Source organism: Aulonocara sp. 'chitande type north' Nkhata Bay, linkage group LG10 (genome assembly GCF_057382095.1).
Source record: "Aulonocara sp. 'chitande type north' Nkhata Bay isolate Kocher_YH1m ecotype deep benthic linkage group LG10, A_spYH_male_GT1.1, whole genome shotgun sequence".
Taxonomy (NCBI): Eukaryota; Metazoa; Chordata; class Actinopteri; order Cichliformes; family Cichlidae; genus Aulonocara; species Aulonocara sp. 'chitande type north' Nkhata Bay.
In genome coordinates this window covers 18,195,689-18,221,669 of record NC_141353.1, presented here as the reverse complement: position 1 = coordinate 18,221,669, position 25,981 = coordinate 18,195,689, and the positions used below count along the sequence as shown (strand labels likewise).

General features: G+C 39.2%; 4 protein-coding genes across 7 annotated transcripts; all 4 read left to right on the top strand.

Annotated features, from left to right (window-relative positions):
- Window positions 1-273: 273 nt before the first annotated feature.
- Window positions 274-5,816, top strand: LOC147320664 (uncharacterized). The gene is made up of 7 exons (XM_086308795.1): window positions 274-406; window positions 634-981; window positions 1,423-1,532; window positions 1,627-1,771; window positions 3,214-3,663; window positions 4,249-4,351; window positions 4,625-5,816. The coding sequence occupies exons 1-7, from the start codon at window positions 325-327 to the stop codon at window positions 4,752-4,754; spliced, it is 1,368 nt and encodes a 455-aa protein (XP_086164921.1). The 5' UTR covers window positions 274-324; the 3' UTR covers window positions 4,755-5,816.
- A 248-nt stretch (window positions 5,817-6,064) lies between these two features.
- LOC147320663 (uncharacterized) lies at window positions 6,065-12,625 on the top strand. Of its 2 annotated transcripts, none has more exons than XM_086307483.1 (6): window positions 6,065-6,190; window positions 6,943-7,047; window positions 7,138-7,180; window positions 7,379-7,503; window positions 7,994-8,052; window positions 9,348-12,625. In XM_086307483.1, the coding sequence occupies exons 1-6, from the start codon at window positions 6,187-6,189 to the stop codon at window positions 9,831-9,833; spliced, it is 822 nt and encodes a 273-aa protein (XP_086163609.1). In that variant the 5' UTR covers window positions 6,065-6,186; the 3' UTR covers window positions 9,834-12,625. The 2 variants fall into 2 exon arrangements, with proteins under 2 accessions (XP_086163609.1, XP_086163610.1); XM_086307484.1 differs by having other exon boundaries at window positions 6,075-6,190; window positions 6,946-7,047.
- Window positions 12,626-13,645: 1,020 nt separating this feature from the next.
- Window positions 13,646-15,621, top strand: timm10b (translocase of inner mitochondrial membrane 10 homolog B (yeast)). 2 transcript variants are annotated; one of them, XM_086307481.1, is made up of 4 exons: window positions 13,646-13,742; window positions 13,829-13,944; window positions 14,023-14,118; window positions 14,838-15,621. In XM_086307481.1, the coding sequence occupies exons 2-4, from the start codon at window positions 13,915-13,917 to the stop codon at window positions 15,321-15,323; spliced, it is 612 nt and encodes a 203-aa protein (XP_086163607.1). In that variant the 5' UTR covers window positions 13,646-13,742; window positions 13,829-13,914; the 3' UTR covers window positions 15,324-15,621. The 2 variants fall into 2 exon arrangements, with proteins under 2 accessions (XP_086163607.1, XP_086163606.1); XM_086307480.1 differs by having other exon boundaries at window positions 13,658-13,944.
- A 2,131-nt stretch (window positions 15,622-17,752) lies between these two features.
- ilk (integrin-linked kinase) lies at window positions 17,753-24,793 on the top strand. Of its 2 annotated transcripts, XM_086308794.1 has the most exons (14): window positions 17,818-17,880; window positions 17,979-18,190; window positions 18,277-18,411; window positions 20,249-20,414; window positions 20,698-20,793; window positions 20,959-21,055; window positions 21,156-21,239; window positions 21,328-21,413; window positions 21,496-21,605; window positions 23,102-23,229; window positions 23,534-23,655; window positions 23,743-23,842; window positions 24,068-24,198; window positions 24,293-24,793. In XM_086308794.1, exons 3-14 carry the CDS (start codon window positions 18,323-18,325, stop codon window positions 24,440-24,442), a joined length of 1,359 nt encoding a protein of 452 aa, XP_086164920.1. In that variant the 5' UTR covers window positions 17,818-17,880; window positions 17,979-18,190; window positions 18,277-18,322; the 3' UTR covers window positions 24,443-24,793. The 2 variants fall into 2 exon arrangements, with proteins under 2 accessions (XP_086164919.1, XP_086164920.1); XM_086308793.1 differs by lacking the exon at window positions 17,979-18,190 and having other exon boundaries at window positions 17,753-17,880.
- The last annotated feature ends 1,188 nt before the right edge of the window (window positions 24,794-25,981 follow it).

The following is a 25,981-nucleotide window of genomic DNA, read 5'->3' as shown; positions in this document are numbered from 1 at the left end:
TTTTTTTCTTGTTTGGGTTTGTGTGTCCCCTTGGTATCATTCTTGTTAAAATGATATGAGTCTGACTCTTGTTAGTTAGTCCTGACAAAAGGAGAAGTGACTGAAGCACATGCTACTGCAAATGTATGCTTTGCACCAGGTTCTTTTTACCACAAAGCTTCAATAATACACGAATGAGTCACTGTCTCTATGCGACTTCCTGTAAAGATAGGCCATCCTGTCTCGCAGTTTCTGCCCCATTTTTAACCTCAGTTGACATTCTACTCTTTCTGCCTTTCCTGAGTGCCTCAATCAGGCTCGATGGATACAGTCTGATTTGTCGTAATGAGTTTGGGGACCTCAAAAATGGCTGGAAATGCATTGGGAATAGTTTTCTGTCTTCTACTTCTTGCTTCTACTATTCAAGGTAATTCTGGATATCCACATGTTTTTGGGGGGTTATGATATACTGGCAAAGATTAATGTTTATCATTAGTTTTGAAATATGTTTTGGCTTCTGGTGTGACAAGCTGTGTTACTATAATCCTAAGCCTGCACCCCAGCAGACTGCAGTCTATTTTATCACCTTCAAAGTATAAGTGATTTTGTGTCCTGACTTTTGTCACTTCTAACACTATCTGATGTGTCTGACAGGGATCCAGGGTGTTGAGTTGTTCTATTATGAAAAGATGGAAGCTGTAGTGGGCCAGAATGTTTCCTTACCCTGCACTTTAAAAAGTGCTACTGATAACAAGATTGTCAGCATTGAATGGAGTAAGGAAACAAATAACACTACAAAGCTGGGTTTGCACAGCCAATTTTATGGATTCCATCTATTCTGGCAAAATATTACCATCCAGATTGAGAAGAACGGTAGAGATGTCCTGGGTTCCCATCTAATACTTTCTGATGTGAAGAAATCGGATGAAGGCATCTATGTTTGTGACATGGCCACCTTTCCTGATGGATCCAAAAAGGTTAAAACACAGCTAATAATCAAAGGTAAGAGAACCTAGTACACACAAAGCCATATTTAAGTACCTAAACCAGACTTTGTAGACCACCCTGGATTTAATATTTAAATAGAAATACACAACATCTTTCTATCTAATGCTGTATTGCATATATTTCACATTACTTGAGGTTGCATCAGAGCACTCAGTCTCTGCCAATCTCAGCAGCTATTTACCGCTCAGCAAATCCAAGTAAGAATGAAAACAACAAATCTAGGAGCTTTGCTAAAAGACAGTTTTCTTTTTCATATTACTTGTCTCATAACACACGACACAACACACTCTTTTGTTCAGTTGAAGATGTGATCACAACACTGGCAGAAGACATATTACAAAATGTGCTTTTCACATCACTCAGTCGGTTGATTTTTTTTTTTTACGTTTTTTGTGTGATCAACAAATCTAATTAATCTCATGCTTTCCTCAATAGATGACATTAAAATAACGTGTGATGTGAATGGCACTGTTGAAGTCCAAAATGGAGAAAATGTGACAATTCGCTGCACATCATTTCCAAACGCAAAGTACAGATGGACCAAGGTAAAGGAAACTTGGAATTTGAAACTGAATTTAACTCTGACTTCTTTTCAAAATAAAAGGTTTTTATGTGCTACATAATCATGCTTTGCCCCAGAATGATGAAGTGTTGTCAGAGACTGAATCTCTGGAGCTCTGGTGGGTGACTGATGCTAATGCAGGGGTTTATACACTGACTGTCAACACAGGAAGCAAAGAGTTTGTGGTCACAGTGCTAACGACAACCACAAGTTTGAAGACAGGTGAGCGTCTTCAGTTCATTGCTGCTGTTTGCCTCTTTGTGTCATATTCAATTTCATCATTTCCCGAGGGCTGGATTAGCAATCTAGTAGAGGGCCCAAGAGACTGAATGACTTAATAAACTGCACTGGACCAGAAAGCTGATACTTGAACTTTTGTTATTATACTGTAGCTCACTCAATTTTAATTTTTAATTAGCTGAAGGGAAGGCAAGAGATTCAAAGGATTGTGATGCTGCCAGCCATGTTATGAGAATGTGGAAGGAACTAGGAATAAATTGGGAACTACTAAAACTAAAAAGAAAAAGAAACTCAATTATTTGCTTTAAATCGGTTGTCCATTGGGATTTGAAGGAATACTGAAATACACCCAGCTAAAACATAATTCAAAAGTTTAAATTTCAATACAACCAAGCAGCATGTGGTCTGCCTGCCACCACTGGTTAAATAGTTTGATGGAGTGCTGTGAGCCGGCTGTGCTCAGTTAGGAAAATAATCCCCAGTTGTCTACTTTTTCATCCTTTGTAGACGCTTCTCATGAGAATTTGAATACGTGACAAAAAAATACAAACAGTAGCCACACAGACGTCACAACTTACTTCCCGTTCTTTCATTCTATGTTTCAAACCACAAGCACAAACACACAAACACAACGCACTGCACACTATAACAGTAGCTCAACACCAGCTATGAATCGTGATATGGGGTAAGAGCACAGTCTGTTGGTCAGATTGGAGTAGTACAGCAAATGTAGAACTGAAAACGTCGAAATAGGTCACAATTTCCCGTAGCTCTCATCTAAATTTAATAGAAATGTACATTATCAAACTATGGCATCTCAGTTGTGTCTCATTGGACATCAAACCTCTCTGGGTGTATATATCAGGGTAGGCACGGTAGCATTAAAATTGACACTCAGAAGAGAAACTGTCCTAATTAAAAAGAAACACCTGTACATTGTACTATTGATATTGCAAATTCATGCCAACACCGTTACCTCATAAATCTGTGCCCAAGGCTCCAAACTCTAGATACTTGAAATATTTTAGTTGTATTGATTATGCATATTCTCCCGAATGCCAACATGAGCCGTGTTTTAATGATGTATTACTCTTCATTGGGTAATTTAAAGTTTTCGTCAACTATAATTATAATCCCTACTCTTTATGCAGGTTCAATGAATAGCTTTACATTTGGGAAATACATTGAACACACAGCTCTATATCTCATATTAAATACGAGGCTCTGACCGTAAAGTTTGAGTGTTGGTGAGCAAGCAATTAAGTTTATTTCCCAATAGATTGAAGTATGTTGTAAACAGTAATGCAAGCTAGCATGATTCTAATGTGATGGATAGACTACAGATTTCTACAATATGAAGACACAACCAATCTGCACAGTACATTCTGATAACAGGATTATTTCTTCTTTCACTGTCTTGACAGTGTCACCACAGGGTTTGACTGAATCAGCAGGCATCAGCCTTACAACATCACCAACCCCCGAGCTTTCAACCCACACAGATCGGACCACCTTCATTGCTACAAATGCTCCAAACACCACAAATGTTACAATCACAGCTGATGAGCACATAACCTCTTTTACAAATTCTACACACATCTCTGTCACAGCATCCCCTACCACACACTCTCACACCCAAGATTTGTTCAATACGACTGTCCAGAGGACAACAGAATCAGGCTATCCTAGCACAATGTTGACCTCAACGCAAGAATCGGCCAGTGATGAGATGAGGAATGAGACTGAGGTACATACAGAGCAACCAGAGGGCATTTCCTCAGCAACGCCAGAAGAATACAGCACCACAGGAAACATTTTTAAAAGTCCTGAAAGACCTTCATCTGGAGATAAATATGGAGAAAATGAAAATAAGGGTAAAGTTTTAAAACCGCAGTATTTTACTTTATTTACATCTAAACATGTATCGGTACGATGTGAGAATTTTTTTATACATTGCCAGTCTGCCTCTAGCTCGTTAGTGATGCTATTAGACCATTTGGTGCATTTTCTTTGGGGACTACCAACAAAGTGAGCACTTCGGTTTGTGAATATCAAGGCAAGGTCACAGTGTTGGGGAAAAAAATTGCTTGTAAACAGGCAAACAGCAGATATAAATGCTCAAAAGGCAAAACCTGAAAAGCCAGAGATTCTTTGCTTTCACCATCTGCATCTTCATCATATATTGCTCAGCCTCCGGCTAGAGGCCTTTCCCAGGTAGAAAACTCATTAAGAGGAGCATCTACTTCTAGGGATGCTGCATGACAAACTGAGGGGGAGGATTGTAAGACACACTTCTCTGCCTCGAGGCAGAAAGTTTCTGCGTTGTAGCTTTACATTTATTATCAGTATTTATTGAAGTTTTGCTCGGTTTCACCAGAGCAAGACAATCAATATGTTAGAAACTGCAGCTGTTGCTGTACAAATAATCACATTTTCCCTTCTCACAATCTGCTTCTTAGATACGGCACCGATTCATCTGTTGTTGGTGGTAATCATTGTTCCGGTGCTGGTATTGATCGCCGTGGCTGGCTTTCTTTTTAGAAGACAAGTTATAAAAACCAGGTAAAACCCTTACTATCTATGCATTCAACCGTCCTCCACACCTGCACAGGGTCGTGCACTGGGTGACCCTCAATGACCTCAAAAATATTGATATCTGTCAAATTTTCCAGTAGACACACATGACCTACAATACATACCTCCACATTCAATTCAATTCAATTTTATTTATATAGCGCCAAATCACAACAAAAGTTGCCTCAATGCTTTCTGGTTTCAACTAACTGTCTAACAATGCCACAAGTCAATATTTGCACTCTGACTCTGTCTTTGTAGGCTGGATTCGCCGCCTTCGTTCAAACCCCCTCCACCTCCAGTGAAGTATACAGCAATAAGACACAGCGAAACTCTGACAGACTCTTTTCCCATTTCAAGGTGCAACTCTTTAACAGAGACTCAAATATGAATGACTCAAATTTTTGTCCTCTCTTGGTCATGTTGAGAGTTACAGAATGAAGTTATTTTTACTCATTACAAACCAGTCACAGGAAATTTTCCAAATGTGGCTCTGTGTATATACTTTGTGAGGTTTTTTGGGGGGGGGGGTTGTTTGTTTGTTTTTGTATAAAATGCACCCAAATATATCAATAGCTGAAAATGAACGCATATTAAAGTTCATTAAACTGACTTTTAAACCGTGTTTGTGTTATTTACTTTTCTCTTGTGACATTGTTTCAAATATTGTACTGCTTACTCCATATACTACCAATTCATACACAGTGACAGAACTTTTTAAGGTGTACTTTCTATAGTTTCTTTATCTTTCAAAGGAATGCTGCTTCTGCTGTAATACTTCATTCATTAGTCTGACGAGGCATTTCCTGCCCAGAAACCCAAGGATTTTCTCTAATTTAGCTCAGTATGTTTAGTTGATGCAACAATGTTACAAATGTCTTAATATCAAAGACCCCTGTTGTCCACAGGTACCGCAGAGCGACAATCATGATCACAAAGCAGGGCTAAAACCACAAACCACATGGGCTTAATGGCTAAAAGAAACATAGCAACCACTTGATGAAAGAAAATATGAATCAGTATGGGTTTCATAAACATTAACAAGTGAAGTTCTCTGATGTTTTTTTAAATATATTTTTTAATCCTTTGAGTTAATGAATTGCTAAGTTTTAATGAGCAATTTAAATGGATACTGCTTATATTTATTTAGCCATCGACATTTGTGTTTATCTGCCCTGCAGACACTCACGTATGTAGATGTTCTGGGAAACTTTTCACAACTGCATTTTTTTTCTTATTTTCCAACCACAACAGCTAAACCACAAAGCGCTACGTCTATGCAAGATTTAAATTCTTGATATATACATAGCATACGTAACAATGGCCCTTGCATACAGCTGACAGAACACTATAAATGTGAGCTTATCGTTCAAGACCACATTGTGGTTTTCACCATTTTTCGACTCTTTATTTCTTTTTTAACTCTAACATTGAGAGCAGACCAGTCTGTGTGAAATTCTCTGCTTTCTTATTGTAGATAGTTTTTTACTGTATTTGTTTATAACTGTGACAAACAATATTAAAGTTGCTATCGTTTCTAAACAGTTGTCATGTTTATATTATAATACAGCGATCTATATGAAATTATTCTGTATCCCACTGTAGTGTTGAGACTGCGTGCCTCAGAATGAGGTTACCTCGCTTCCTGTTTGTAACTGAAGAACATTCAGTTTTCAAAGTACCGTGATACCAGCGAGGTAACAGAGGGAGGGTAAAAATAGACTACAGTGTTGCACATCTCACTGATTAAACAACGTGATGCCCTGTAACCTGAGAGCAGTCGTATCAGACAGAGAACACGTTTTCTTCAAGACGGCTGGAATATGGGTAGGATATGAAGACCTTTTAGAAATTTTAAAGTTATACATATCTGTTATATCTATATCTATATCTATATATATATATATATAATATGTATATTTCACAACATTATTCATATCTCACATACGTCGTATATCGCTAAGTATAATTCTGTATAATTTGCTATTTTCCAAAATACTAGAAAAATATTTTTCTAGTTATGTTATGATTATGGCAGGACAAAAGATAAAAGTCAAAACTCCAGGCTGACTGAGTTAGTAATCATGTCTGTGTATATATGTATGTAATCGTATGGTTCTTTGTCTACAGTAGTTAAGCATGTTGTGCTTGTGGGAACATGGCAAAAGCATTTTATGTAAATTTGTCAATAATTTCTAGTTGTGAACAAAACTGAGAGGGAAAGATTACTTTTGAAAAGCAAACCTACGACGCTTCGCTTGTAGAAACACTCGAAGCTGTATACGTTAATAACTTTAAAGTAGCCATATCAGGCTTTAAAGTATGCAAGGTCGTAGTTTTCTTAAAAATTCTCCTCTTCACCATCAGTGATTGGATTTGTCCAACAATGTTAAAGCATCTAATTGTTTTTAGAAAACATGCTAGAATCATTTCTTTTTCTCTTTGATACTGTGATGCATAGAAAGGGGGTTGTAATATTAATGACAGCGCAAGAAAAGAAATAGGTTTGAAATATGAACACTGAGTTCTAAAATGTGTCATTTTTCAATATTAGTGGTCATTTTGTTTTTGTCTCTTAGTAGATATTCTAACTGTAGCCGTGGCGCTGCTATCTGTGGCCCTGTCGATCTCTTTATGCCTCAATGTGATCTTTTGCATCAAGCGAAGAACTATTTTGTGCAGAGGTAAAGTGATATGTAATCTAAATGTATTCACAGTTATTTCTAACGCACTCTTTACTTTCTGTAAATTTGCAACATATTTTATTCACACAGAAAAAAATGGATCCTGCTGCCCCCACACTTCTGAAGAAGAAACGTATGTTTTTTAATATATATTTGTTTATTTATTTATTTTGTTGGCAATGTATTATTTAGTCCAATAGACAACACTTGATTGTAAGTAACAGTAATAGATACTGGAGTATTTTCATTTTATTTTTTGATAAAATTACAATATGCAAATAGCATCACATTGTTTAAACAAACTGTCCAAATGTTCTTTCATATTTTGAAGCCTGTCACACAATGAAGGGCATTATTTTCATGACCTTAATCATCAAGAGCAGAGGGAAAATCCCCACAATCATCATGAGCAACAGGAAAATCCAATCTATGGCAACATCAGCACAGAGAGAAGAAGTGAGTGTGTCTGCTTTCTGACTCGTTTCGAAAAAAACAAGACAAAATCAGTGCGTTAGCATTAAGAAACACTTGTATACCTTAATGTATAACTGTGTATGGTTTGCTGATATATACAAAAACATTTTTGGCAAAAACAAACATGGAAAACATGTTTTAATATGGACTAAAACTTAATGGATTAACATGTGCAAATTTGCCTTAATTGTACATCCCCCCAATTGTTGACTTATAATTTAGTTGTCTTGTTATTAGCATTCCGTCCGAATGTTTAACCCTGTAAGACCCAACCCATCAAAAAATAGCCAGAAAATTCTGATTTTTTGGAACTGAGATGTTTATTAGCCCTTAAAACAAAATCCACAATTTTTCTTCGCTATATCATGTTGTGTATGATCATGTTGACGAGGTCTCAGAAACTCATGTATCAAATATGATACAAAGGGCATTGTTGTTAATAAAAGAAAACATTATTTGTGTTTTACTTCAGGTTCTGCAGAGGGTTGCTATGAGATGATGACCATGCAACGCACAAGAGAAAGTAAGAAGGTAAGTGCTGTTCATAAGTTTATTCAAATCTATCTGCAAGTGTATTTTAGTGGATTAACATATTCCTATTACATGATCCAGTAAAGACTTTGAAATACCCTAATAAGACTCTCATAAATTAATAAAAAGCTCATTTAACTCCATCTTTATTTACAGAATTTCTATTAACTGCATAACTCACAGGTTCTTTGAAGTTCCTTTGAGTTGTTACATACAGTATTCTGCACACTAATGTATGTGAATGGCACTTGTAACTTGTGTATATAGTTCTTCTGTCATTCTTACACTTCTTTCATTGATTACTTTACTTGCTGATGATGTGACTTGTGAAATATATGTTAGTCATGTAAAATTAGCGCGTCGATTGATAGCGTTTAAAAATGTGAAAGGATGACACATTATGCTTCTGTGTCGGCGCTACTCAATTAAAGAAGAAATATCAAAATAATTACTGTTTGACACAGTTAGTCGCTTACTTTTAAAACGCTCATTTGTTGAGCGCTTGTGATTGTTGAATTTGAACAAAGACTATTCATCATCTTGGCTAAATCTATTACTGCCTGATGCTTTTAAGAGTGTACTGCTCTGGAGTAAAGAGACGCGCCAAAATTATTACAAAAGACAAGAACAAAATTGCGAAATGGAATGCAGCGCAATAAACATTTTACCTTATTTCCATAACTGAAGATACAATTGTAACCAAAAATAACTGATTAGTTGCCGTGCCCTCCTTCTACTTTCTATTTTTTGTGATGGTAGGAATTCATTTTACTTGTTTTTCACTTTGTCCTACTGCACACGGTTTGCAGTTATGATTTTGACCAAACTCGACACTAAGTTCAGTTACATCGTTTCTTTTACAACCATTTTATAACCATTAAGGAGACTAAGATAGATATTATGACATAAAATGGACTTCAACTGTCAGTATTTCACACAGTATAATAATGTTCTGCACTGACTATCTGACTATACTCAAGAAGTCAGCTCAATCTAAAACTAAATACTTACATTTTGTGCAAAAATACAACAGTCAAATCAGTTGAACTGATGCTTACAGAAGTGCTTTCAAAACGGAAGGCAACTGACACCAGAGACTCTTTGTGGTCAATAAAGCTGTGAACCAATGAACACAATTAAGCCTGAAGCCTTCTAAAAATAAACTCGACAAACTCAAATACATGAGAACATACACAGGAGCCACTAAATAGGATGCAGAAACCGGTGCAGAGTAAAGCAAAACCTGAAATCAATTTTACAATCAATCTATTTTTGTCTGTGTTGTCTGAAACCAGCCTTTCCAGAATGACCTGAATTATGCCTCACTGGACCTGAAGACTGCAAAGAAACGAAAGAAGAAGCATCGCCATCAGCATAGCCAGTCACAGGGACGAAATCATTTCCCCGAACAGCTGTCAGTCCACCACACACCTCCTCCGAATACATTCTTGGAGGTGGATGCAGACATGGATGCTCATCTTCCGTCCAGAGACACCAGCACCATGGTTTCACACAGCAGCATCTACCTCAACAGTCAACAAATAGCTCAACAGACAGAGGAAATGGAAAGAGAAAAGAATCTGACGCTGGAGAGGAATGTTGGTTGGAATAGTATGCGAAGGCGCGAGGATGGAGGAAATCAAGAGAGTGAAGAAATGAAAGATGAACAAGAGTGTAACAATGGGAGTTTATGTGAACAGCTTTCAGAAGTAGAAACCTTTCAGAGCTGCACAGATCCTTTCATTGGTAGCTTTAGCCAGGATGGTCACCAGCACGGTTAAACAAACATATCAAGTTTTACTGTTTCAAACTGTTTTGAACTGAAATCTATATCACCTGAAAAATACTTTTTGGTTTTTATTTTATTTTATGTGCAAAAAACAAACTACTGTCTATTACTACAGCTGTAAAATGAAACTACGTCACCTAAAATATTCAAACTGCTTGCAGGGTTGAGCAATTTCCTCTCCGAGATAGACAAGATGAGGTCTCCTCATTGAGCAACAGAGGAAGAAAAGTGTACCTTTCATGCAGAGGGTGTAATAAATGTAAATAAAGCTAAAAGGAAACTCTTTGCGTGACATTTAGATGTCAAGGCCCGTGTGGAAATTTTTCAGTTTATTGCAAAAGATGAGGAAAACACCAAATCATCACAGGCCATGGAAGAACTCTCACTGTTTTGATGTCTCATCATCATATATTACCAGATGTCTCATAGAAAGGTGTGAAGAAATTATTTCTTACATTTGTTTTCCACGATGTGGGCGCTGGCTATGTGCTGAGAGGGAATGTTTCACTGAAAAACTCGACATGCTCAGCATATGTGAAACCGCCTCTCGGTAATGCTAAGGGTGAAGATAACATTAACGTGACGATAACGTTTAAAAAACAGAGAAGTAAAAACAAAAAAGGGGGGGAAGCTTTAAGTGGGACATAAGTGATGACATTTTGTTTTCCCTGTGGGCACCTTACTTTGTTGTAAATGTCATGTAGGATTTCACACGTCATGGTTATGACAATGGTTGTTACTTTAGTAATCTATTGCACATATGAGCTAATTTGCCATCTGCTTAAATGATTATTTCCCTCACTGTAATCCCTTGGCAGGATAATTTACTGCCCGGCTATCTGCCGAGGGAATTGAGCTATGGAGTGAACTCAGCAGTCAGAAGCCTGCAGCCCACTCTTTGTTGACAGTTTTTCAATAGCTGACCATGGCCTACTTCCCCTCTATGGATTAAATTTTGCCCTTGGGCATTTTGGATGCAACTCTTGCAGACATATGGGAATGTCACAAAAGAAACTTTTCACGGATAACAGGCACCGTTAGTAACTGTCATGTATGAGGACATAAAGGCAGTCATTTATACAGGATGTTTTCAAAATTATAAAGTCACGCTTCTATAAAGAATCAGTTGTAATTAGGAGCAGTTTATCATTTAAATATGGGTATTAATCTTATACTGTAGCCTATTAAGTTGATTTGCAGTGGGCATTTCCTAAGTTACTCTTTAAATAAGTATGAATTGACAACTTAGCTTTTAGATCTATCTTAATCGTGTAATTGAAAAAAGAGATAACGCTTTTAATGTGTTCTGTAATCTAATATGACATGATGAGAAGCAAAAGGCAACACACTTATCTTTACATAGACAAAGGAAAATGTACTGTTTTATACTATGCTCTTAGAGTAAACATACAACCAAGTACCAAAGTTTATGACTGGGTTACAGTAAAGTATTAAAGGGACATTGACAATGCAGGAAATCATTCAACTACGTAACGTCTTCATAATAATGATTTGAGTAATTAAATGATTATGCAGTCCACAAGAATGGCTCAGCCAAGCTGACGCCCATTTTGGGGACCCTGCAGAGAATCGTGCTTCACTGCTGACTTAACTTTGATCAAGCGGTAAGAAAATGAGGTACATTTTCAAAGGTATTTATCTGCCTTTCAGCAAGGCTCAGCAAAAATCTGCAAATTGCATGATGTGGCTGTGAGGAGACAGAAAATACAAAAGAAGATTAATTTTTTAGTTAAAAAAATAAAATGAAAAAAAAAGTAAAGTAAAAAAAAAAAATTAGTAGTAATTAAGATATGACATTGGCTTTCAAACTCACAGTACAAATTTGTGGTTGCATAATCACAACCCCTTAACGCCTAGTGTATCGTATTTGATACATACAGTTTTTTTGTGACTTTTTAAACTGAAATGCCAGATGTAGCAAATACAATACAAATTAAACACCATATATGGAAATTAAAACGTATAATAATTTATAAACAAATTTGTCAGATGGCTCAATAAACTCTCTGTTTTCAAGAATTAGAATTTTCTGCCGATTGTTTCACAGCTCAGGCTTTAAAGGGTTAATTTCAGCCATGAAAAAGCAATGCAACAATTCTCTTTCAGCTTGTAGTCGGGCATGTGGTTTCTTTGTAAGATTGCTATCATTGTACAGTTTGCTTATGATGCCACATGTGACCTGCAGTAATTGGAACAGGTGTTATTTTTAAGTTGCTTATTTGTTTCATGTATGTGTGCGAAGAGAGCGAGAGGAGGGGGGATGAGATGAAACAAAGATTACATGACAGATATGAAATATAAAGTGGGTTACACTGCAGCTTGTGAATTGTGCATTAAATTTCTATAGTGCGTTTCGAACAACTGTTAAAGTAAGTGTGACATTCAATAGAATAGTTCAGTAGAGACAAACAGCTCACGATCCAAAGCACACCACTGAAGGTGACTGCGGGAAAGGTTAATGCTGGACATCTTAATACAGAAAAGGCAGCATTTGGTGATGTCCATGGGTTCTGGACGTCAGGTAAATGTTGACATCCATCCAAGTATTAAAAACTAGTCATAATTTTTTAAATTATGTTAGCTTGTTCAATTACAAAATACTTTTGAGCCTCTGAAAATGGGGGATTATGTATAAAAATGCATGCAATTTTAAAACAACTAACACAATACTTTTGTTAAAGCACTTACATTAAAGCTAAAAGTTCGCACCTCAATGTAATCACATCTTGATTGTTTGATTTAAAACCCACTGTGGTGATGGACAGAGGCAATATTAGCAAAAAAAAAGTACTTTGTTCAAAAACCTATGGACTTAACTGTAAGTGGGTTTTCTAATCTGTTCCACCTCCTTGTAAAACTGCTATTAGTCATCTAAATTTATTTGGCAATGGTTACAACGGACAAAGGTTGCAATCAAGGATAATCAATATTATTATGAACGCGTTATTTTTTTTAAATCTTTAATAATAAGGCCAAGTATACTGTTTTCAAAGAACATAACCTTATTTTGTATTATAAACAACAGAACTCAGATTGTAGTATTTCAACCTCATAATACACAAATGATGCTAAAATTCTAACATTTGTAACTACTGCCATAACAATCTAGGATATTATTTTCAGTACATAAAGTACTTACCAGCAGATACAGTTGCACAAAGGAGTAGCAACCAGAGACCTTAAAAGAAAGAAACAAATTGAAGGGTCAGTATTTTTATGTAATAAGTGCCGCTGGAGATTTATTTTTGATTTGTTCTTTTTAAAGGATGTTAAGTTATACTGTATTTTTAAGTATTTTTTAAGTAGTGATTACTCACAAGTACTAATTTAAGTAATGAGTGCCAACCATAGTTCTTTAGAGAGAAAAACTAAATTGTAGCAAAGTGGTTTGTTCTGAGGCAGTGAAGGGTCATATTATCCACTTGCGGCCTACCTGTAGAGACTGGCTAGCTTCTCGGCTGTTTTTCTCAAACTATGATAGGAAGCTCGCTACGGTACAACAACTCATTTCTGTTATTAAGTTTAAATAGCATGGTTTGGTTACGACCTTGGTTACCTGCACGAACCTGAATAAACCATAAATTTAGGTCTTCCACCTTTCAGACGGCAACCCAATGCTACTATGCTAGTAAAATACAGTAGCAAACAGGCAGAGAGATGATGGTAGATAATTTACACGAAATATAAGAATGTATAACAAAAATGTAAAAAAATAAAATAAAAACATCATGTTATCTTTCACTTTTTTTCTAACCAGCCGGAAATGGAAACTTTTTTTTTCACAGACTACGTAGTGAAGCCTCTGATGGGCGGAGACGATCTTCGTAACCAACATGGCAGCGTGCATGTGAATGTCATGCAGTTGTTGCGAATTATTCAGGTGCGCTTATTTCAAATGCGAATATTCCGTTGTTAAAGCCTATATGTGACTTATATCTTGTCGATTTGTACCGTCACCCAACCCAGACAATCTAAAAGTGGGATCATTTGTTCAGTACCGCAGCTGATCACCGCTCATGCTAACATATTAGCTTAGAAGTAGACAAATTTCCATGATGGATCCTGACCAACAGCTGAGAAACGTAAGTCACTTTAAGTCACTGCTTTATAACCCAATCAGCAACACGGCTGGATGATGAGTGTGAGTGTATGTTTTTCAGCTGCGGGATTTTCTTCTGGTTTACAACCGAATGACTGAAATCTGCTTCCAGCGATGCAGCAGCAACTTCAACTACAGAAACCTCACAATGGACGAGGTAGGAAAAGCGAAGATCACAGTTACTGTGTCGGCTACGTGGTGGTATTGTTTGATTGCCGTGTTCTGCGTCTCAACACGATTTCTTTCAAGTGTTTTTTCTGTCGGCTGTTCCATTTAGGGGTCGCCACAGCGGATCGTCTGCCTTCATCTCACTTTACCCCTAGCATCGTCCTCTGTCACATCAACCTTTCCCCTCCTCCACTATATCCATGAATTTTCTCTGTGGTCAATGGATTTTCCTCTTTTCTTCCTGCCTACTGTCTCAACCGTCAACAAACTTTGTCCAATATATCACCTATCTCTCCTATGCATGTCCAAACCTTCTCTACCTTACCTCTCTAACTTCGTCTCCAAATTGCCAAATCTAAGCTCTTTAATATACTCATCTCTAAATCTGTCCATCCTGGTCATGCTGCTTTATTGTATTTACAAACACATTTGATGTTGTGTAACATCTTTGACAGAGAGGACTTTGCCTGTGACCCTACTCTGTGAAAGAGAAACTTTGTAGCATTCATAGGCCCTTACTGAATTTAACCTGCAATAAAGAAGCCAGTTTTATGTTGCAGCTTGAATATTTTCAGTCCAGTCAAACCACTAAAAATAGTCCCAGCCAGGATGTGGATAACACATTTGCCTACTAATGCATATATACTGTGTGATCACAATATACTGTAGTTTTCTGCTTTCTACCTCTGACTGCTGTTTGCCTTCCAGGAGCGCTGTGTGGACAACTGTGCAGGGAAGCTCATTCGATCTAACCATCGTTTAATGGGCACCTATGTGCAGCTGATGCCTCGGATGGTCCAGCGGCGGATGGAGGAGCTGGAGAGCAAAGCTGCAGAGAATGCCAAGGAAGAGGCAGCATCTGGAGCTGCTGGGACTGAAATTTCAGCAACACATCATGCTCCCAACACCTCATCTCCACTTCCAGCTGAGCTGGATGCGTCTGTGTCCTCAGAACTCAAATTATCAGCTGCCACACCGCTCACTCCCACAAATGAAACGCTAAATGCTCCAGTGCTTGATAAAGCTGGCATTGGACCTTCATATACAGGAGGATTTTCTCAGCCTTCAGTAGCTGGTGGCCAGATTGATTCTGCCAGCTCTCCGGCACTGTTTACGTCATCTAACTCTACATACTTATCAGAAGATGCATCTAAATCAGAGAGCCTATCAGGACAAAAAGAGTCTAATAAATAGGGTATAGTTGATATCTTGTGACCAAATGAAACCAAATGTCAGCATTTTTTTTCCTTTTCCTTAGTCAGCAATAGATGAATCTAAAGTCAATTAATGACCATGAAAGGCATTACATGTTACAGGTTTGACACAGTTATCGATCAAGAGCGTTATATGAATCATTTTGATCAAAAGGCATGAGGAGGAGGAATGTCATTCATGATAGGAATTTCAATTGTGCAGTAATTTTATGGTGACTTCTTACACAGTAGGGAAAAAATTGTAAAAGGTTAACATTAAAAGGCTACCCATAAAAGGTGATGTTGTTTGCTAATGAGAGTTGTTTGACAGCATGTGTGTGTTTGTGTGCATCTGTACCTACAATTCAATTTTATTTATATAGTGCCAATTCATAACAAGAGTCGCCTCAAAGCTCTTTATATTGTAAGGTAAGTACCCGAAACTATTAGAAAGAACCACCAACTATCACGTGATCTCCTAAAAACAAGCGCTGGGTGACAGTTGGAAGGGAAAACACTCTTTTAAAAGGAAGAAACCTCCAGCAGGATTATGCTCAGGGAGTAGCAGTTGGGATGAGGGGAAAGAGAAGAGAACAAAGAGAGATGGGACAAAGGACACACTACAGGAGAAAGAGTCAGAGTTTGGTTGTTACTCATGATTAAATGCAGTTGTGTGTGTATATACACACAGGGAGTGAAAAGGACTGAGTAAAAAAAAAAAAAAGCCGGGGATTTCAACAATAAATGCATGATTCTAAATCAAAGCACAATCGTACACCTGGTATAAAGACCAATCTGGTGTTTACCCAGATGTGCTTAGCCAAGACAGATGTTTTTTGGAATTGCACAGTTTAACAGTACAGCGTGTAGTATGTAGTGTAAGTTATAAAATGGTAGGATGACCCTCTCTGAAAAATGACAGCTTTTAAAATATAACAGTGACAGAACGTTACTTTTATGGTTTGAAAACATTAAAGGCCATCCCGCCTTCATCCTGTTCAGGTGTCTGAACACAGTCGGGGGAACGCCACGTGCTCTGGCTTGTGTAGCTCTGAAGGCAGTTCACGACCTTTGTCACATATCATCATCTTCCCCTCCTCCCCATCATTTCCTGTGTTTGCACAATCTGTGTTGCACACCCTCTAAATCCAGAAGGAGAGCCGCAATAAACAGCCAGCAACTGTGCGTTCTTATGGCTGTGAATGAAGACGTTTGGTTCCAGTTATTGATGTTGTTTGGAGAAAATGTTTTTTGCCACAATATTTCACCGCCCTGCTGCTGCAGAGAGGGAGCCAATGAGATTTACATTCCTTGTCAATAACAAGCTAGTTAAAACAGATGAGGGGATTTCACGTTGCCATAGGGAGTTATTTGTCCTAAAAACACTAAGTAACTGAAGAACATAAATCTTGCTGTTTTGTTATTTTTCAAGTTAGAAATTGGCAAAAAAAATAAATAAATCTATGTAAGAACAACCAAGTTTATGAAACTATGACACTTAATAGTTTTAATTTGTATACATATATAATCCTGTTGTGATGCATTAAAATGCTATGAAAATTCATAATTAGCCAACATTAATTACTGGGTTATTCTTTAATAATAATGGATTGGATTTATATAGCGCTTTTCAAGGCACCCAAAGCGCTTTACAATACCACTATTCATTCACTCTCACATTCACACACTGGTGGAGGCAAACTACGGTTGTAGCCACAGCTGCCCTGGGGCAGACTGACAGAAGCGAGGCTGCCATATCGCGCCATCGGCCCCTCTGGCCAACACCAGTAGGGTAAAGTGTCTTGCCCAAGGACACAACGACCAGGACAGAGAGCCCAGGGATTGAACCGGCGACCTTCCGGTTACAGATGCGCTTCCCAACCCCCTGACCCCCTGAGCCACATTCTTCAACACAGTTTGAACTCTCTTAGATAAGTTTTCTTGTAATTTCTTTAAGTAGTCTTCAGTTCTTTAGGCTTTTTGAAGGACATTCAAAGCTCTTCTTTGGCTGTTGGGTGCCTTTGATTCCATTCTCTGTCAACATGATCTCAAACTGCTTCCCAATGTTGAGGTCCGACCTCTGGGGAGGCCAATCCATGACTGATAGTGTGGCCTTTTCATCCGTGTTTCTTTCAGATACTGTTAATCTGCTGTAGATAGTTTTTTAGTCCTGCCACCTGCCATCACCAGTAGGCGGTAGGTGAAGTGACTTGCCCAAGGACAGAACGACCAAAACAGACAGAGCTGGGGATCGAACCGGCAACCTGCTGGTTACAAGATGAGCTTCAGCAGACCTCAGAACATCTAAATACCCTGCTTGCTTTTGCATGGTTGCGTTGCCTCCAGCAGGGAGCGCTGGTGCTTCGGTGTCCCGGGATATGGTTGCCAGTAGCGGACACCTCCTCGAACTTCTCTCCAGCTGTAGCCCACATCAGCTCTGAGGAGCGGGGCGTGGACTCGGAGCGACCATTCCCTGCTCTTAAATTTGAGGAGACGGCAGACTTTCGCGGGGGAAAAAGAAACCAACAAGAAATCGATCGCTCACCAGCTGGTAAAAGGTTTGAAAACTTTTTTTCTATACAGTTCATACTTTTCCTAAACATACAACAAACCCGAGAAGCTTCGTTGTTGACTGAACTTGAACATTTTTTTACAGTAGTTTTCAAAGTGATCCAATAGGCCAGCCCATCCGATTCAACGGAGGCAGATGAAGCCAAGAGGAAACGTGGGGGCTTTATATTCTGCTGGCTTCTGGATATTTTTGCAGCAAAAATAGTGAATTTAACATTTTGATCATTTTTAAGGCGCCCACGGACCTTAAAACTAGTCAGCCATCAGAATAGCGCTGATAGCAATCTAGATTCAAAAGTGAGTGATGTCTGATAATGTGCTGGAAGGTGTGCAAAGCTTTTAAGTGTGAGGGGGTGAAAACCTATTAATAAAACCTCTTACAGGCTCTGTGATCCTGAGCTTAAACCAGGCGGAACCTGCAGCATACCCATGGATGACATCTTCACACAGTGCAGAGAGGGCAACTCTGTGGCTGTTCGTCTGTGGCTGGACAACACGGAGAATGACCTCAACCTGGGGTAAGCAGATAACTGTGCACACTCATTCAAACAGACAAGGCTTTGAAGAGGACTGCTGCTGGACTTTCTGCTGAATCCAGCTGTGATGTTGAAGCCTGTGCAACGAGACCTGGACTTTTAAAGAATTTGTATTAAAAGCAAATGATTCTTTGGTGTTTTTGTGTGCTGGTGTGCATTAGAAAAAGGTGATCTTTGGCGCATTGGAGCTGGTCACATAGTTTCCATATTGTTCTCGCTCTGCAACTCCACGTACTGCTGAGCATCACTAAGCTACAGTCTGTACTTTTTCCCCCCCTTCTTCTTATGAGGTCATTTCCAAAAACTGCTTATGGGTTCAGAGGAGGTTTCACAGTAACTTACGTGACTCAGAGAGCTTAAGATTTGCCCCTCTAGAAGTGTGTTGTGTTTAAAAAACAGCTACTTTTAAAGAAGCCACACTTTGGGATTAAAAGTGAAATCCAAACTATTACTGCCAGATGATTTTATATTAATCAAAGGGTGCAGCCCCGTCAACATCTGCCCTTTCCAAAAATCTCTTTCCTCAAAAGGAGCAAGAAGACCTCACTGCTAAAGATCTCAGTTATCTCATTCTTTGGTCAGGCCATATATGTGCAGTTTGTTGACGTTGCCTCTGAGGGCTGCAGAGCTTCTAGCCAACCACGCAACAGCCAAGACCATTTCCTCTGTTTCAGCTCCATACAGGGCCAAGCCCTCGCCGACAGAGCTACCCAGACAGCTCTCTGCAGTCCCGCATAAACATTTGAGAGGCCACTCATTATGCTGGAGGCCTCCTTTTTGGCTCTTACTCTGAGGAAGCTCAGCTATGCGGTCAGGCCTGTTTTTACCTTTAGAATATCTAATAATGTGCAATTAAAGCGTCATGTGTCGGCAGGGGAAATGTGCTACATGTTAGTGGAATTCCTTTACCTCTACATCTGGTACAAAAGGAAAGGGAACTTAGAAACAAACATTTTACCAAACAAACAAAAAAGCTGTTTCAGATCAGCCCCCTGGAAACGTGTGACATAAAGAGACATGAGGAGAAAGAGAGAGAGAATGTGTAGCTCAGGATTCCACTGTGTTTTTTCCACCCTGTCATTCCTGAGTTTTTTTCTCTCTCTTCTGTTACTTTTTATAGCCCAAAGGGCTGGTTAGACTGCACTGTCTGTCCACACAGTGCTGGATCAGAACAGACAGAATGTGCCTAACTGGCATTTCACTTAAGTGTTAACCTAGTTCTGGAGCTACTTCCTACGGGCTGTACAAGCTCTCTTAGGGTTTATTGTTAAATAGAGTGAAGAGGTTGTGGCTTTGCAACGAGCTGCGAGAATCCCCAGCAGCTGCCTTGGGGTCAGGTAAAGCAAAACGGGTGAAAGAGGGCCAAGTCACATGGAGGTGATATCCTGGGCTCCTCGCAGGCTGCTAGAGTGCAGTGCTGCAAGTGTTTGCGCCTTTACATATGTTAGTAGCTATTCCAGCTTGCACTGGCATTTTTATCACATGCCAGTCATCAGAGGAGTCACCAGAGGAGTATAGGCTGCAGGAAAAGTGCAGTAGCATATGCTTAAGTCTAAATAAAGATTAGCAGTTGGTGTGTGTGTGTGTCTGTGTGTGAGAACCTGGGTGTCTCCATGTCATAGAGGAAGCCACACATGTACAATTTTGTCAGAGGCCGCCAGCATCCTCCTACATGCAGTTCAGCGAAACAAGAATGTCATCACCTCACAGTGACACACACTTCATCAACTGAAAATATACTTGTCAGACTTTATAAAGTAAGTTTACAGTAAAAGTATGTCTTCTTTGCTTCCCGTACTGTGCTTGCCCTGTGGCTTAGTGATGACCACGGCTTCAGCCCTCTCCACTGGGCGTGCAGGGAAGGGAAGAACGGCGTTGTCGACATGCTCATCATGCGAGGTGCCCGCATAAATGTGATGAACCGTGGCGACGATACGCCGCTGCATCTCGCCGCAAGTCATGGACACAGAGACATCGTGGCCAAGGTAAACACAGCGCTTTATACAATACACTTTATATATTCACGTAGGCACTTTTTTTCTAGAGCTGAGTGCTTGCTATCTGACATTCACACACATTTACATACCGATCAACTCAGAACGACTGAACTGCCAACCTTCCAGTTAGCAGATGACCTGCTCTCCTGAACCAAAGCCACCCAGATACAGATACAGTGTTGTTAATCAGTGGGTCTGTGTATGTGTTTTATTTTTTTTTAGGTGGGTCAAATCTTATTTATCATTATGCCCTTTTGTTTTTTAATGGCAGCTGATCCAGTGCAAAGCCGACCCCAACACAGTCAATGAGCACGGGAACACCCCGCTCCACTACGCCTGCTTCTGGGGCCAGGATGAAGTGGCCGAGGTGCAATACTTTACTATATACCCATACACAGATGCTCTCTCTTTACTTTACCATTATCTCTTTGCTCCCTCTTCTGGTCAGAGATGGTCACTGCAGTCTTTTTCTGTGAAGCTCTTCAGTATCTAATCTGTGCACATTACATTGTTTGACCACTTTTTCTTTTAGGACCTGGTGGCCAGTGGTGCCCAGGTGTGTATATGCAATAGGTATGGACAAACACCTTTGGACAAAGCCAAGCCTCACCTAAGACAGCTGCTACAAGGTGCTACAGGGGACTATTTTTGGATATTTTAACAGACAAACAGGGGTTTTTTGAAAAGGAAATAATTATGCATTCTTAATTTTTGTTGTTTTCTTTTTAGAAAAGGCAGAGAAAATGGGCCAGAGTCTGATCAAAGTTCCATACAAGGAAACTTTCTGGAAGGGCACCATGCGGACACGACCCCGTGAGTAGCATTTATTCCACACTCTAGGGGCCAATCATCATATCAAAGCAGAATGTTTGCAATAATAGCGATGTTTTTGACCTTGTAGGTAATGGCACCCTCAACAAGCAGGCTGGTATCGATTATAAGCAACTCTCGCTGCTGGCAAAGATCAATGAAAACCAGTCTGGAGAGGTTAGCTGCACTCTGTTTTTATTGCTGCGTGCCAGTCTTTTTCAGCTCCCCGGCTGTTTAACACCATGCGCTCTGTTTGTAGTTATGGCAGGGTCGGTGGCAAGGGGACGAAATTGTAGTAAAAGTGCTACAAGTGAGAGACTGGACCACCAGGAAGAGCAGAGACTTCAACGAGGAACATCCTAAACTGAGGTGATTCAAATAACCGTACTGTAGGAATGAGAAAGGTTATAGTGGTGGGTCTGGGGCAGCAGTGTTTCTTGTGGTATCCGAACAATGAATCGGTATTCCATTGCATTGACTGTATATGAAAGATGGATCTAGCCATTGTTACAGCACGCACTGGTTTGTGGAGTTACATTTCGACTCTTATGACCTTTGCCATAATTCTTGAGCCAGAACTCACCATATTTGGACAATTGTATTATGAATTTGGGTGGGTAAACGGCACAAGGAGTCATCATATTTATCATAAAGCTAAATATTCCAGGAGGCACTAACACTGCATGTATCATACAGTTCAGTGACTTAGTTTGGTGGTGTTAAATTCACACTGTATCTTGGCCCTAATAATGCATAATTTTAAGCTTTAAGCTTTAAATGAGATAGTTTAAATAAAAAAAAAACATATCCTGGGAATTTATCTTTATAATTTAATTCTTGAATTAAGCTTGTTTCACCTCTGCTTTTCGTGTCATGGATCATGGGCAAACATCACAGGGTCACATGCTGTCAGCCTGCGTGTTTATGTAAACTGAGGCAAATACATTTGGTGCTGCAGTTTCTTATCTTGAGTCGGCTTAGCGTCTGTTTGAGTTACATAGAATCAGTCGACATTTGGCCTGGTGGCCATGCACTGGTAAACACAGTCCTCGTGTAGAGTACAGATGACCGCGATGAACCGCCGGTGAAGTCTGTGGTCAAAGATTAGCTAGGATGTTGTGCAGGATTCTTATGCAATGGAGGAGAGGACCCTTTATTTTTGCTAAGTCGGGTTCTACAGCAAACATGAACCTCTTTTATAAGATGAAACCAGACCCTTCACAATGTGACTCAAGCATTACTTTCTAATCCTGTTTTCTGTTATGAACTTATCGTGCAATAACCGTCGAACCCTGCAGAACGTGTTAAGACGGGCCCAGGCGGGCCCACAGAATGACTTCAGCATTCTGAAGCGTCCTCTGAATAGTATTAAATCACCTGAGCAAAACTGCATTCCCATCTCATCTACTTTTAATAAATTCTGTCATCCTCGGGATAAAATGACCAGAACAGAAGGTGAGAGAATCCTTTGAGCAGGCCAAATCAAAGAAACCTCACCAGGAAGGCTGAGTGCGCAGTAGGAACGTCCTGGCTGTGCTTGATGCAATCATCAAAGCGCTGGTTATGCGTGCGCCGAAGATTAGAGGCAACATAAGCTCTTTCATGTACTGCAAAAATAGGTGACAGTGAAATGCAAAAACACTGCTGCTGGGCTTAACTTTAAAGGTGACACAAATGGTGGGGTGGTTTCTCGTGGATTTGCAAAGCATTCTCGTGATTCAGACCAAACTTTGAGGCCATTTCTTCTCTGTTAGTCTCTTCTTATCCCAGACAGACCATCTTGAGCTTAGAATAAATAGCTATTTATTAAATAATATTTAGAAACACTTCACAATCTCTCTTTTTTTTCTGTTGTGGCTTGATAGGATTTTTTCTCACCCAAACATCCTACCTGTTCTTGGGGCCTGTCAGTCACCGCCATCCCCTCACCCTATAATCATTACCCACTACATGCCCTACGGATCCCTCTACAACATATTACACCAGGGCACCAGTAAGTCATTTGACAATGTGTGCATGCGTTAAAATGAAAAGGCTCAAATTTGTCTTTTGTCTCAGCCTGAAAGAGCTAAGACTGCGGCAGGTTTGCCACTGTGGATGACGCTGTGTGGCTTCATACATTATGGATAAAGAAACGTATTTGTGCATGCGTCTTTCTCTCACTTATTTCTCTTATTTCTCTCACTCCCCCCCATCTCACTCATTCATGTCAGCTAGTCAGTTAAGTGACATTTAGATGTTGGTATCATGGCACTTAATTAAACCCCATATCCTACTTCTGCCTTCTGTTCCCTCAGCTCTCGTGGTCGACCAGAGCCAGGCAGTGAAGTTTGCACTGGACATTGCCAGTGGCATGGCTTTCCTCCACACCTTAGAACCAATGGTTTCGCGGCTTTACCTCAACAGTAAGCACATCATGGTGAGAGGCCTTTCTGCTGTCTTTTATTTCATTAGATATCCGCATGTTTATTATCAGATGTGATCACAAGATGTAATTCGTCTACAGATTGATGAGGACATGACCGCCAGGATAAGTATGGCGGATGCTAAGTTGTCCTTCCAGTGTCCTGGTCGTATGTACTCTCCAGCGTGGATGGCTCCTGAAGGTATTTATTCCCTTTTGTTTTTCTCCTCGCTCACTCACTGTTCCCTCCTGCTTCCTGCTCACTAAATGCCTCCTTCGACTTTATGAGTCTTTCAGCCAGGAGGAAACTGCGCTGTATAATTTAGTACCAATTAAGAAGCAGTCGTGCTGTTTTACCTGGTAAAGTTACATAATGAAGATCTAAGTTATAGTGCTTATGTTTATGGGTTTTTTTTTCTTTCTTCAGCTTTGCAGAAGAAGCCCGAGGACATTAACAGAAGATCTGCAGACATGTGGAGTTTCGCTGTGTTATTGTGGGAGCTCGTTACCAGAGAAGTCCCCTTTGCTGATCTCTCACACATGGAGATAGGCATGAAAGTAAGTTGACACAGTATTTATCTGCCCATAGGCTTCAACATTACATTACAAACACGTGCAGCTTTTCTACTTAACACCGCCCCAATATAAACAGGTGTCTCTCGAGGGTCTTCGGCCGACCATTCCCCCGGGGATTTCCCCTCACATCTGTAAGCTGATGAGGCTCTGCATGAATGAAGACCCAGCCAAGAGACCCAAGTTTGATATGATTGTTCCCATCTTGGAGAAAATGCAAGACAAGTGAATGCTTGTGCATCAGTTCACGCACTTCCTTTTTCATGTTTAATCACCAAACCACTCTATAGCATCACTTCCTTTATGTATCTGCCAAGCCACTGTAAATAATTCCAGGAACCACTTCAGCGACCCACAGTTCAGACACTAATATTGTATTGCTTTTCTTGTATAAGTTAAATTTGTAGTTAAATGTTCTTTTTGGCTAAGCAGCTCTTTTGTAATGACTGAGACTTGGTCACTGAAATGCTGGCAAGCTCTTTTTTTGATCCAGTGTGGATTTCATTCAGTGAAATATGTATAGAATCGATTCTTTTATGCACACCACTGACTGCCAATGCAATAAATGTTTTATATTTATGACAAATGCTTGTTCGTTTCATTTGAGACATCATTTTACTTTCATCACAGACTAAACATTGTCACATTTTCACTTCTTAAAAATCGTTTTCGCTACCTGGATGGGGTTTTGTTTATGTCATTGGGATTTTCTGTCAATGATTGCTTCCGCTCTTTTGTCTCCGGTGGAAAATTCTTCAAATATTACACAATTCTTCACTTAAACTCGTGGAGAAAAAAACAGATTTTGGTGGTTAAAGGTCAAGGTAAGTGACTTTACAGCCATTTTTTGGTCTTAAGAATTCACACTCTGATTCTGACACTGACTGATGTCTAAACACTATGATATTAAAGATCAGCTTCTCAAAAACCAAGATTGCAATATTTTAACTAAGACTAGATGTGACGAAAGCATTTTTCCAATTTGGAAAACTAACTAGAATAAAGTAGAAAATAAAAAGGAAATCTTTTTAGTTTTAGTATTTGGCAGTTTATTTGAATGTGTTTGGTGAAACTTCGGATATGAGTCAACTGCTTTCAAAAGTTCCATGTTTTTACTGTAATGCTAAATCTAACCTCTGCCATATCTGCCCTTCATACCGTAATAATTAAGAAGACAAACTAACACTAATACTTTTAAACAATAAAAACGAAACTAAAATGATCAAAACCCAATCTGGAAATTACGTGAAACTAAACCGAATTTAAAAAATCAGTAGAGTCATATCATACTAATATGATAACGATATTAGAAAAAAAAAATGCAATAACTGTCAGAGATATCACGGTGTACTTCAAAAATGTTTGACCTTATTCCATGTTTGGTTGGATTGGGAATCAGTCATCTTGGTTGCTTGCACATTCAAGTTAATAACTATATAGAAATTTGAATATTTTGTTGATTCTTTGCAGTAGTATCCATATTTACATGTGTCATAATAGACCCGCTGGTACTGGTGATAGCGTTACACTTATAAAATAATAAATTATGAATCAGTAACGCATGCACACACAAAGGAAATAAGCAACTTACAACTGTTTTGACCAAAATTAAGACTTTATTGGTTTTATTTTAAGATAGCGGACATAAAGCAGAATATACTGACGATCAGCACATTGAATTTATAGTCCCAAATTTATAAAAGTTTGCTTAGGCAGCTATTTCTGGACTTCAGTCACTGTGTAATTAAGGAAGAATTTGGTCAAAGGG